We start from the raw sequence: 14,023 nt of genomic DNA on the forward strand, positions 1-14,023 counted from the left end.
TTGATGATGTGACACAGGACAGAAGCAGCCAAATGAATTCTGAGGTGTTCAGAGACATACTGTCTGCTCAAATCCAGCTAAATGCAGTCAAATTGATTGGGTGGCGTTTCATGATACAGAGGGACAATGACCCAAAACGTACAGCCAAAGCAACGTTTATTAAAGCAAAGAAATGGAAAATTCTTGAATGGCCAAGTCAGTCACCTGATCTTAACCCAACTGAGCAGGCATTTCACTTGTTGAAGACTAAACTTTGGACAGAAAGGCCCACAAACAAAAAGCAACTGAAAGCCACTGCAGTAAAGGCCTGGCAGAGCATTAAAAAGGAGGAAACCCAGCATCTGGTGATGTCCATGAGTTCAAGACTTCAGGCTGTCATTGCCAGCAAAGGGTTTTCAACCAAGTATTAGAAATGAACATTTTATTTCCAGTTTTTTAATTTGTCCAATTACTTTTGAGCCCCTGAAATGAAGGGATTGTGTTAAAAAAATGCTTTAGTTGCCTCACATTTTTATGCAATCGTTTTGTTCACCCCACTGAATTAAAGCTGAAAGTCTGCACTTCAACTGCATCTGAGTTGTTTCATTTAAAATTCATTGTGGTAATGTACAGAACCAAAATTAGAGAAAAGTTGTCTCTGTCCAAATATTTATGGACCTAACTGTATAGCCTTATTCTTGTGTACCAGGGACAAACTGCATGTTTCTGCCCAATTCTTTATCTTCTACTATGGTGGCACCACCAATTGAACCCATGTAACTGGGTGCGTTGCTCCCAGCAGCTTTTGCCTTCTAATTTAATTGTTTTTCCTTTTAACAAAGCAGCAATTTGCCATTCTAAAATAAAAACAGTGGAATATGTTGGATTATTAGTCACTTCTTTCAAATTATGTAGATTCTTTAACAAAACAGAAAACAAATTCAAAATCAGCACTTTGAATACCATCTATTAATCTGTCAAAAGGAATGAATAAAAAACTGTATTAATGGCATTGGTAATAGCATACAATGAATGGATCTCATATTATCTTTCACTCAGTGTCCCATGAGAATATCTATATCCTTACAGGACCCAAGACACAAAACATTCCTTTTTCATTCATAAAGTGGCATTTCACTGAGAGATTGTCTGCCTCTCTGATGAGTTGAACAAAAGATGACAATAAATGCAGAAGAAAGAGAGTAAAGAGGTGTGGAAACAGGCCCCAAAAAGCTCCTCTAGACACCATTGTGCTAAGGATTGTGGCTGAAGGATTGAACTCCTCGGCCATCTCTCAAACATGACCTTAAATGGCATCCAATATCTTCATCAGTTAGATTCTTATTTTTGGCACTTAGTGTGTCAATGAGCCATTCTGTACCTTCTCTTCTTTTCACAGCTGCATTATGATGACTTGATTTCCAGATCATTGCATATTACTTTCATAATATTAAACCATACCTTCTTTCATGGTTGTTAGCACACCTGCCATTTGGACTTTCCCTTTTGCTCATTCTTTAAGGCATCATGTATTTTCCTCAGTGTATTTACCTAGTCTCATACTTATGTATTTGATTACCCATTTCCTCATTCATCAGCCACTATTTATTTAATGAATATTCTGAACTTATGTTTCTTATTATATTCTTGCCTGTTCCTTGTTTTTATTTATTTTTTTGTTCACCTACTGACCTTTTCCTATTTTAACCATATGTCCACATTGCCTGGCTGTAAGTTTCATTCTGATTAATCCAGTGTTCAATAACATCAGAAGTCACTCATAAACAGCCCTACTTCTGTACATCATTTTAATTTGAATATCAAACAGTAGGTGTGGGTCTAGTTTGGGAAGATGGAATAAGGAGCATTCATGAAATGAACATCTTATATAATTGCCATTATCCCAGTTTTCACAACTTCATATTTTATTCCTTGAAAGCATGAAGGCATACTTAAGATGAAGGCATAACTGTTTTGGATACTGGTGTATTTAATCAAACTATTACCATATTTAGGATAATTTATTTATTGTGGTTCAAATTTCTTTTTCTTTGACTTCTATTTTGGAAGTGAAATGGCTCGTTAAGTGGGGGAAATGACCTTTACTTCTTCCAGCGCTTTTCCCTTAAAACAAAATATTTATGCCCTCTGACTTATTTATTTTAAATTATCATTCTTTTCCTATGATTATTTTCAAGAAACATTCTGCTGATGCTTCATACCCAATGTTTTATCTATTTTTAAATTGAACATTGATTTAAAATTAACCTGAAACACTAAAATGTGTAATATTAAATAACCTTTGGATCTCTTCAAATAATAAATTATTACAGCTTTCCATAGCCTGATTTTTTTTCCATTACCTTCTGGACAATTTACTGGCTATTTCTGCAAATTATTTGAGAGACAACAACCTATAATTGAGATTTATTGAGTCTTGATTATTGATTTTGCTTGGCCTGAGCACTGTTTCATAATTTTCTAATCTGATATAGCCTGTCTGATTTTCTTCTGAAGCTAAATACTTGTTTATGGTTTTCCATTTAGTGGGAAGAGATTAGCGGCGTTGATGAAAATTACAAGCCAATTCGAACCTACCAGGTCTGTAATGTCATGGAGTCAAACCAGAACAACTGGCTTCAAACTGGATGGATTGCGCGCCAGAAGGCCCAGAGAATTTTTATTGAGCTCAAATTCACTCTGAGGGATTGTAACAGCATTCCAGGAGTCATGGGTACATGCAAAGAGACCTTTAATCTGCACTACATCGAATCAGACACCGATCTGGGACGTGAAATCAAGGAAGTGAAGTATATCAAAATCGATACAATAGCTGCTGATGAGAGTTTTACTCAAGGAGATCTGGGAGAGCGGAAGATGAAACTGAATACAGAGGTGAGAGAAATAGGACACCTCAACAGAAAAGGATTTCACCTTGGGTTCCAAGATGTAGGGGCATGTGTAGCCCTCGTTTCTGTGCGGGTGTATTATAAAAAGTGTCTGTCGACAGTGCAGAACCTGGCAGTGTTTCCTGACACCATTGCAGAGGCTGCTTTTTCAACCTTGGTAGAAGTCAGGGGGACCTGTGTAAACAATTCGGAAGTAGATATGGATAATCGTCCTCGAATGCACTGCAGCGCTGAAGGAGAATGGCTTGTACCCATTGGAAAGTGTTCCTGCAGTGCAGGATATGAGGAAGGGCACAGCAGCTGTGAAGGTAAGTCTATAATCATGTTAAAAATAGGCCAGGTCAGTGGTTGTGGGCCATGCCACTGATGCTGTGTCTGAAAATTAATGTGGAATAGGATTGAGACGGATTTGAGATGGGAGTGTTTTCTAGCAAAGCAGGAGCTGGCTGCCTGACATTTAGTGGAAATTAAATTGGTACTATGTGGAAAGTGCTTGAAAATTGGAGACGCTTTAGTAATGCTTTTAGCATTGCATTGTGTTCCAAACAGTGCAATTTGCCCCTTACTTTTCAGGACATTAAGAAAAGATATGCTTGATAGAAATAACTGTTTTTAAAAAGACACAACTGTGAATGTAAAAATGTTAGGCAAGGAGTGATTTTTGAAAATTCTTCAACCCTGGGGTTGATATTTATAAGGTTAAAGAGAAAAAAATTGTATCAATAAATAAGCCTGCAGCTGAATTATTACTTTTTTTTTTTTAAACCAAATTTACAAGACTGTCGTGTAGAGAACATAACCCACGGAAGCTTCCAGAACAAACCTTTTGAATCTTTGATTTCTTTTTTATGCCTTACGGACAATCCCCGCTTTTTTAGTGCAAATGTTTTATTTTTTTTATTTATTTATTTTTTTTTTGTAAGCCTCAACTTTGCCTTATTTTTTCAGTCCTTGATGTTTCATGCTTCATAATTGCTACAAGACAAAATACTTGCTGGGGCAATGAATTTTAGAATGACAACATCAAAGGCCGTTCGTGTAGCTACCTCCCTTTTCAAGAAAAACACACATTATTGTTTGTTGCTGAACTGGTGCCTGAAGGCAACATGGTTCTCTGAATTTTTATTTGGTAAATTATTCATTTATGTAATTATACTCTCAATTTTCTTTTCATGACATAAATATGAAATCATAAAATTTCTTATAACCCCATCCCCCCGAACCGCCTATCGGTATTTATTCCTTGTAACGCTTGACTAAGCTTTTCCTGAGCCTTTTCCATATCTCCTATGCTAATAAGCACATGTTTCAGACCACAGTTGGAGCACTTTTCACAAGGGTTCAGTAATTATAGTAATAAGATTCCAAAGAAGGATTTATCTTTATTCAAGTGATTTATGCGACTGGTTTTGTGTTTAGACATTGACCTGTAACTTATCTTCTTGCAATTACCAATGAACCTTATCAAGTGCAATTTTCTGCATTTATGATTTTTACTTTTTTGCATAAATTATTATTTTTGAGAGAAAATAAAAATATGAGGGGAAAAAAAAACTCTGTATACCTACAGACAAGGAGTGCAGTCTGAACTAAGAAAGAAAAAAAAAAAACTGTTTAATGCCAATCAGCACCACAGCACTGCTGGAAGCTGAAGAGACACACAGACTGAGCCATCAGCTGATATATAAATGACGGTATGAAGATAAATGACATGTCTGTTGTTTTGCCATTTATGTATAAGGAGATGTCAGTCAAATTAATTGTCTCTAAATGTTAACTTGGTGTTGGGGGTGAAGAAAACATGCATAGGCATCTTTCACTCCATGTAGTTTATGCCTTTTATCCATCCATTTTTAAACCCCAATTTTTTGTATGAGGGTGGCACAATGATACTCCATGTATTTGTATCCTTGTGCCAGATGCTGTTGGGGTATGTGTGGCATCTTACAACCCTGAATTAGATTAAGTTGTTTTGAGAATGCTGGGAATATTTTATTTATGTTACTTTTCTGTATAACAATAGTCAGAAACCAACTTTAGGTAGGTGTTGATTTATTGCAGAGTCTGCTTATGCACAAATCCATGCTAAATGACCAGTTATGGCTGCCATTGAACCTAACTGGAGCTCTTCTTCTCACATGAACACTTTAAGAATGCACAAACTCCACATAGACCATTAACATCTTGGGAACTGAATTCAGCTCCATGGAGATGTGAGCAAGCAGTACTGAGTCCTGTGATGCTGTGCAGTCCTATTGATTCTTAAATTTTGTTAAACTTCATATAAAATGCAAGTCCTTTAGAACTACTAATCATTCAAAAATGGTGGAGCACTGGCACAGTGTTAGTGCTTCTGCACCATAGCTCCATAGTGCTGGATTTGAATTCAAGGTTTGTCTTTGTTTGTTTGTAGTTTCAACTAGCAACTGTATATTTTTTTCTCCTATTTGCTCTCAGATCACACAAAAATATAAGCATTTGGATAATTTATGGCTTGTAAGTTTGAGTTGGTCCCAATTTGGTTCCAGCCCTGTGTTTGATGGTGTGGGACAGGCTTCCAGTACAGAGAATCCTGAACCATATTAAGCAGTTTTAATAATGAACTAATGTTTATAAAGTGAAGTGTTCTTTTGGATATGTCCATTGCTTGTAAATAAACTCTAATGCTCTCTCTTCTTTTCACATTGTGACGCATTGCATGAAGCAGTTAACCACATTTTACATTTCAATAGGAAAATCTTATTTCTGATTAAAGCAATCACACTAAAGATTAACATCTGCACATTTTGTTGAAAGGCAGTGTTCGTCAAAAATCCTTGTACCTTTTGAAAGAAGCCTGCTGATTTCATGAGTTTTTCCTTGCAAATACCAAATTAAAGATACATAAAAAATCAAAGCACAGCGAGTCAGAATTATGATGCTTACAATTTACTATAGGTATGAAAAAGTACATCACATATCTGTTTCATTTATTAGTAATACATTGTAATTTACTAATTCCACTGTGCTGTAATACTTGAGCTGAGCTCCACTTAATCTGTCCAGCATGCAAAATGCATGATTTGTAACCTATTTACAGCTGTTTATAAAACAATGTCATTGTCTTCTGTTGTTCCAAGATCCTCAAGTTGTTGATTTTATTTTGATTTAACAGCGCCCATTATTTAAAGGTAGCACAATTATTAGTCCTGTTATGTTATAGCAGCAGATGTTTGGGTTCAAATCCTACCCTTACTTTGCTCTATGTGGTTTTTACTGAGTATTCTGATTTCTGTTCACATTTCAAAGACTTATAGGTTTTGTTGGTTATTTTATGAAGCCGATTGTATTGATTCCATCATTAAGGTTTCACTAAGATACCCTTCCTGACAGTAGCCCTCTTTGTTTATCCGGGCTTGGGACTGGTACCAGTTTGGGCTGGTTTGCCATCCTAGTACCTAGATTGTACCCATTTATATGGAGAAGAGTGATATGTAGGATTTTGGAAACTATAGAGGGGTGAAGCTGATGTCAAATACAGTGGAAATTTGGGAAAAGGTTATAGAGAGAAGGCTAAAAGTAAGAGACCACCACAAGGGAGGTGCAGTTTGGTTTTATGCCAGGGAGAGGAACAACCAATGTTGTCTTTGCACCAAGACAACTCCTAAAGAAGCATCTGGAAACATACAGAGGTTTTCATGTGGTGTTTATTGATTTGGAGAATACAGTGGGTCTGGAGGTGCATGGGAGAGAAAGGAGTACCAGATTAGAATATGTTTGAGGGAGTGAGGACCAGGGTTAGAAGCAGTGTTGGGGTAACGGACAAGATCCCTGTTAGAATACGTCTGCACCAGACATCTTCTTTAAGTCTTTACCTCTTTGATCTGGTTATGGATGTGCTGAGTCAAGGAATGAAAGACCAATCCCTTGGGTGCATGTTTTTTGCTTATGTGTAGCACCAGAAAAGAAGGATGAGGAAGTGCTTTGAAAGATAGAGAATTGAAGGTAAACAGGAAGAAGATATAATATGTGGGGTCTACTGATAATCAGGATTCAGAAGTTAGTCGGCACAGAGAGCTACTGAAAAGAGTTGATAAATTTAAATGTCTAAGATCAGTGGTAGCCCAAGATGGAAAATTTGATGCAAACATAACCCATAAAGTGCAGTGTGGATTTAACAATTGGAAGAAAGTATTAGAAGTATTGTGTGATCGAAAAATTAAGGAGAAGGTTAAAGGTAAGGTTTTCGAGATAATGAAAAGACCAGCTAAGGTAAGATATGGGCAGTTAAGCGAGTACAGGATAAGAAGTTAGATCAGGCAGAAATGACAACATTGAGATGGATATGAGGAGTTACAAAAAATGACAGAATAAGAAATGAGACAATCAGAGATATCTAAAAGTACAGGAAAGTTGGTTGAAGTGTTATGGATATGTGATGAGGACAGACAATGAATATGTAGGTAAAAGAGTGATGGAAATGAATGTACAGGTGAAGAGAAAGAGAGGGAGGCCAAACTGGAGGTAACTATATGGAGTAAAGGAAGACCTAAAAGAAAAAAGGCTCTGACTGGGAAAGAGGTACAGGACCATACTGTGTGGAGAAGAATGATCAAGTACATCAACCCTACGTAGAAGTAGGAAAAGATGAAGAGGAAAAAATAAAGAAGAATAGGTTATGTTGGTTATTGACTTAACTATTGACCTTGTTTGTGGTGTGAACAATTATGCTTTGTGATAATTCTGTCTAGACTTTGAGTTCTTCTTTGTGCTCAATAGATTATGATTAAATCATCAATATTCTCTGTATTGAAACAAGTAGCTTCAACAAATTAAAGACTGAACTAGTCTTATTGATTGCAATCATTTATCACAAGTCTTTTTCTCATACCACCTGTGTTAAAATCTCTAAATTGTGCTACATAAACTGTTGTCCATATGGTAGAAAAGAAGACTTTTTTTTAAACTTCAACAATAAGCAGTTTCTTTATCCATGACTCAGAAAATCATTGAATATCTCGTTAAGTGTAAAATATGGAAATGCATGTTGAAAGATTTCAGAAAGATGGCAGAACGTTTTGAGACAAAGTACTGTATTATATATCACTGAAAAAAGTATAACATTGATGTTGTTCATTCAACGTAAATTTTCTCTTTCAAGCAACTTAAGATTAGTCATTTAGTGTTGTAGCTTGAAATATTTGGTTTCAGATCTCAATCAAAGTAAAAAAAATTGTTTGTACCAAAGTAAGTTATGGTGGAGGGAATAAATGTAGAAATCCTATTTCAGTTAACTTGATATTTTAGTTTGTTCGTGTGCTGTGTTTGAGGGGCCGTTTATATATTCTTCCGGTCAAACTTTCCAGCGTGCTGGCTTTCCAACTGCCAAAAAAGAAGGACAACTTAAAAAATAGATTTAGTATAAAACAAGTAAATTGCACCCAATCACTCTAAATGATTTGCCTCAACTTAAAAATTGTGGGATCAATAAGCTAAAAAGTATTATATTCGTTCAGATTGAAAATATTAAGTGTGAATCATCACCTTTTTTTTTCAGTGTAGATAGGAACCCCATATAGCTGTTAGTGCTTACCTTGGTCTCAGTAATGATAAAGAATTTAAGAGTGGTTTCCAGAAAGTAAGAAAGATTGTTGATGTCATGTTACCGAAAATGATCACATTATAGGGCAACACTGTTTAACCCTTAAAATAACCTGCTTCTGATTTTCATGCTGTTAACTGCTTAGAGCTACACTGCAACTCTGTAGTATGGTGGTGATTGGTTCATAGAATATATTACAGCATTGCACATACAGTACAGCATTTAGGTGTATATATGTATCTTGCATTTTATGTGATGCTGTTCAGAAGTACAAGGTGCCACTTAGAATTCTACCTAAGATATGCATATTCTAATTGATAACAGTCTCCATAACTAATTCATTTTATACTCCGTACTCCCAGCTAAAGATTTCAATTTTCAATCAACACCGGGGCACAAAAAGGACATCTTGATTACAATGAGGTATTTTGCACACTGTTTATAAGCAGTACTTGGGAAACTATAGCTTATATTGGTAGCTCTGGATGCAAGGCAGGAATTCGGCCTGGAAAGGGCACTCATGCACACATTTACACTTGTTCAATTTGTAGTCACTAGTTACCCATATGTCTATGCCCTGCAGGTATGTGGGAAATTATAATAACCACAGACAAAAAAAGGAAAAAGTCATAGGGAAAGCATACACACATATGGTTAACAGAATTATAATATACTTTCACAGTGTGCAGTGCCTCTTTGCTAATGTTAGATAAACAAATAGTTCAAAGCTGGCATAGCAGTGCTGTACATACCCAATGATTTAAGTTTGAATTCTAGCCCGGTCACTATTTATATGTAAATGTCTTTGTCCTCCACATTTCTGTATGGGTTTTATGACCATTCTCTAGTTTCCTATATCTAAAAAATGTGCAAATCAGGTTAACTTTGCCCTGGCCCCATTTTTGTGTGAGTGTGCCCTATGATGGACAAGCATTCAATTAATAGCTGGTTTCTGCATTATGCCCATTCATAGGCTCACACTAGCCTTGAATTTATGTTGAAATTTAGTAGGTTAAGAAACTGAAAGAAAGATATGTGCAAATTGGTTGTGTTTATTATGAAATTTTGTGAGTTGTAATGTGCTTAGAATAAATTAGTAAAGTTTTCTCAACCTGCATATCCTCATAATTACCTCTTTGCAACATTTTTACGTAACATGATTATATATATAATATATACATATGTGCTAATTAAACCTGAGCTGTTTACGCAAATTTGTCTTGGCATATTTTTATACTTCAGCACAGACTCCTTCAGTTGCCTGCATATTCATGTCTTCTAATGTTTTAAATCTTGCATGAAATAGGTTACCTCTGATATTCTAGAGACAATAAAAGAAACGGACAAAATCAAAGTTTGAAACCCTTACATGTTTAAAAGGGCACAGTCCTGTGTAAGTTGACTTGTATATTCCAAGCAAATAGTGCTTAGGACAAATATTTTTTTGGTAGTCTGATGCATAACACATTAAATATGGTTTTAGTTTTCGATTAACCCATTCATTCTGTCTGGATTAGTTGAGGTAACAAGGGAATGATGTAATTGTAACAATATAATTTCTAATCAAGTAGAAATAGCTCTCCAAAAGTAATAAATGAAATGAGCCCCTTTGTCCAAAACAGTAAATGGTGGTACACCGTACAAGTGGAACACATAATTAAATAAACCATATCAGCCATTCCCTTAAAGATGGGAAGGATGAAATGTGCTGCCACGGAAAATCAAACTGCTACTTCACTGCATTAGTATGTCCAGCAAACTAATGTCCGTCTAATGTCTAATATCCATGGGCAGTTGATATTGTAGACTTGTAGGATGACTGTGTATAGTTTTAGATCTGTTATGTATCTCACAGTCTTCCACATATTTTGCAGCTATGAATTCTTTGGATCTACTTAACTTTAGTGCAAACAGACCATCATTGCCAAAACTTTTCATTTTACACTCTTTAAAATGAAGACTTCAGTAAAAACTACTCTACCAAAGATATTTTTATAACCAACAATTCCCATTTCACCAAATCAAAATTAATTTCTGAAGGTATCAGTAGTAGAAGTTTTTGAGATAAAATTGCATTGCCAATAATGACAGAACCTTTCGCCATAACCATAAAAAACAAGGGAATGAGGATGATACAAACTTCTATCATACTGTAAGTGTGCAGTGTTTTGAGGTAGTAAAGTCCCAATGAAATCCAAGAGTACAAAAACACCTCTTGCAAAATTTCCTTGTTAGAGGAGTTATTGGTGCTGCAATATAATTAAAATTCTAATAAATTTGTGATAATAATTTGCAAACCCAAGTAATCCTTAAATCTACTTATCTTTAGTGTAAGCAGGCCAGTCTATCATTGCCAAAACTTTGCTCGGATCCATGGTGTAAGACGTTAGGGGCCACTGTTACCCCTTTTACCCCGACAGAGAGACGCTCAGAACACAAAGTAAAACCAATAAGAAGCATTTTTATCCTTTTCTTCTTATTAATAGTGCCCAAAGCACCATAGCCACAATATCACACGCAAAAAACACAATCAATAGAAATATCTCTCTTTATCTTCTTCTCCACACTTCGCCAGCAAGCTTTGCCCAACTCCTCCCAACTCTGGCTCACTTGCTGGGTTACCAGCAGTCCTTTAAATAGTCCTTGACTATGTGACTTGCCGGCACTTCCGGGTCAGTTGGAGAATTCAAGTTCTTTAATCAGCCCGGAAGTACTTCGGTACTTCTGTCCTCGTGACTACCTAGTACTTCCTGGCTATAGGGAAAGCATGAGTCCCTAGGTCCTTCGACAGCTCCCCCTTGTGGCACCCACGACCCCTAGCAGGGCTGAGAAACCAGACTCCAAGTCCCAGGATATCCTGTGGGAATCCAGGGCACCACTACACTCCAGGGGAGCTGCCACCTAGCGTTTTTGGGGGAGGCAGTGTTGACAAGTAGCTGCCTTCCCCCATCCTTTAATTTTAAGGGCGTCCCGGCCGTCTCTCACAATGGATAGCGAATTACTACATATTTTGTAAGCCAGTAATACCTCTGGAGGCCTACTGTAATTGTACAAAAAACCTAAGTTTACAGTATGTACCACTTCTTACATGATCCACATAAGTGACAATAAGGGGAGAACGTAAGATATCATCAATATAAACACGACAAAATTTACCAAACCCCCCAATACTTATAAAGACTTATAAATATCTGGGAGTGCAGCTGGATGATAAATTAGACTGGACTGCCAATACTGATGCGCTGTGCAAGAAAGGACAGAGCCGATTATACTTCCTTAGAAGGCTGGCGTCCTTCAACATCTGCAATAAGATGCTGCAGGTGTTCTATCAGACAGTTGTGGCGAGCGCCCTCTTCTACGCAGTGGTGTGCTGGGGAGGCAGCATTAAGAGGAAAGACGCCTCACGCCTGGACAAACTGGTGAGGAAGGCAGGCTCTATTGTTGGCATGGAGCTGGACAGTTTAACATCTGTTGCAGAGCGAAGGGCGCTCAGCAGGCTCCTATCAATTATGGAGAATCCACTGCATACACTAAATAGTATCATCTCCAGACAGAAGAGCAGCTTCAGCGACAGACTGCTGTCACTGTCCTGCTCCACTGACAGATTGAATTTCCCATTGGGATTAATAAAGTATCTATCTATCTATCTATCTATCTATCTATCTATCTATCTATCTATCTATCTATCTATCTATCTATCTATCTATCTATCTATCTATCTATCTATCTATCTATCTATCTATCTATCTATCTATCTATCTATCTCTATCTAATAAATTATTAACGAAGAACTGAAGAAGCTGGTGCCTTAGTCAATGCATAGGGCATAATCAGGTATTCATAATGTTCATGAGCTGTTTTAAATGCTTTCTTTTGGATAAGTATCAAATTACATAACATTCCCAAAGCCAGTTAAGTCAATAGAGCGTCCAGAGCCTCTCCGCACAGCCTTGGGCACAAGACAGGAAACAGCTAGAACAGAATGCCACTTTATTGCAGTGTATAAGCACTCCTTTAATCAAGTTTTGTAAAAATATCGTAAACCTGGACCTGTTTTCGCAGCCTAGTGATAGAGGCCAGAGAATAATTGTTTTTATAGCAACTTTAATTCATTGAAATCAATGCATGGGCATTAAAATTAATATTTATTATTAACAAAAAAGAATGTAGCAACAAATGGAGTTCTGGAAGCCCTAAACAATCTATTTGCCAGATTCTGTCTAAACAATCCACCGTGGTCTCTGGACTAGACAAAGTATTTGAATCCCCTTTTGAAAACTGGTTAAAAAATCTATGAGGAAGTAATATGCTTGCAAGGGGATAAAACTAGGCTGTCTTTATGCTAGAAATATCTGGCAAGTCAGGATATTTACCTGAAAGACCCTCCAGTATGCAACTAGTGTGGAATTAATGATTAGTTCACTGTAAACAAGAAGGTAAGTAACCCTCAGACTAGGGTTTCCCAATTTATTCAGTGATTATTTTGCTTTAACCAGGTTCAATGGGATTACTAAAAATGAGATTTGTTGTCCTTTTATTTTTCTGCCTGACAATAATGACCATCTAACACTATAAAACGATAATAAAAAGAGTGCAATATTCAACAAAACTACCAGTAGATTTCTAATTAACTGCCAGGAGTTAGATTTTTCCTGATTTCTTTAATTACATTCTGTGTTACTTGTGAAACTAATGTGGCACTAATAAAAACTTTCTATAGCCCCTGAATCAATGAAAGCCGCTACAGAGATTGGCATATTTTCTATAATTAACAAGGTAGTCACAGAGAGCAGAGAAAAATGTGTATGGGTCCTAATCCTTAATTTAGCAAAAACTCCCAGATTTTTCACGAAAAGGAAATGTCTCCCTTTAGTTTGAGATAATTGCAGCATACTGAATATGCTCCAGGCTTCCACAATTAAATCGTGTACTGGATGTAAAGTAGTGTGCACCATCTTAGATGTCTACTTATAGACTTTTCAGCTTTTTTTGTTGTTATGCATACTTACATTCAGAAGAATAATAAGTGGAGATCAAATCACTTTTTTAACCCTTACCCATTGTAAAATTCATGTAGCTAGCTTAAAGGAATGCTTCATCCAAAAATGGTAACTTTTATTAAATGTTGCTTACTCCATGTACTTTGTAGTGATTGCTGAGAATAAGCAGAACCAATAAAGGTTATTCTTCAAAGGAACTGCATTAGAAACAGCAAACAATAGCACAACGTCAATGAAAAAAATCTCTTGTTACATGTGTTGGATAATTCATGGAAAGTCATCCAGTCCAGTACTTAAAATGTTGCATGCATACTCCAATAGAAATTGTTAAATCAATATTTTCATTAAAAACAAAGGTAACAAACAACCCAGAAGCCTTTCACATGAGGTCCTGATTTTAAATGGAAAACCTGTCTCTCCTCCAGTGTATTGGTCAAGAGTCCTGTCTTTCTAATAAAATATGCACAATTGAAAGTAACAAGCCTAATGTGTGTGCTAAGAAAGCATTACCCGCTTCATTATGCTTCCACCAAATGACCTGTACCTTTGATAAA

The 14,023-nt window shown here is 36.5% G+C and overlaps 1 protein-coding gene across 2 annotated transcripts in view; it reads left to right on the top strand.

The window, feature by feature from the left end:
- LOC114664355 (ephrin type-A receptor 7-like) overlaps positions 1–14,023 on the top strand; it is a 584,483-nt gene that overhangs the window by 128,577 nt on the left and 441,883 nt on the right. For both annotated transcript variants that reach the window (XM_051919080.1, XM_028818885.2), the window contains exon 3: positions 2,527–3,196. In XM_051919080.1, the coding sequence (XP_051775040.1) occupies positions 2,527–3,196 (670 nt within the window). The remainder of the gene's footprint in view (positions 1–2,526; positions 3,197–14,023) is intronic.

This window comes from Erpetoichthys calabaricus, chromosome 14 (assembly GCF_900747795.2).
Source record: "Erpetoichthys calabaricus chromosome 14, fErpCal1.3, whole genome shotgun sequence".
Classification (NCBI taxonomy): Eukaryota; Metazoa; Chordata; class Cladistia; order Polypteriformes; family Polypteridae; genus Erpetoichthys; species Erpetoichthys calabaricus.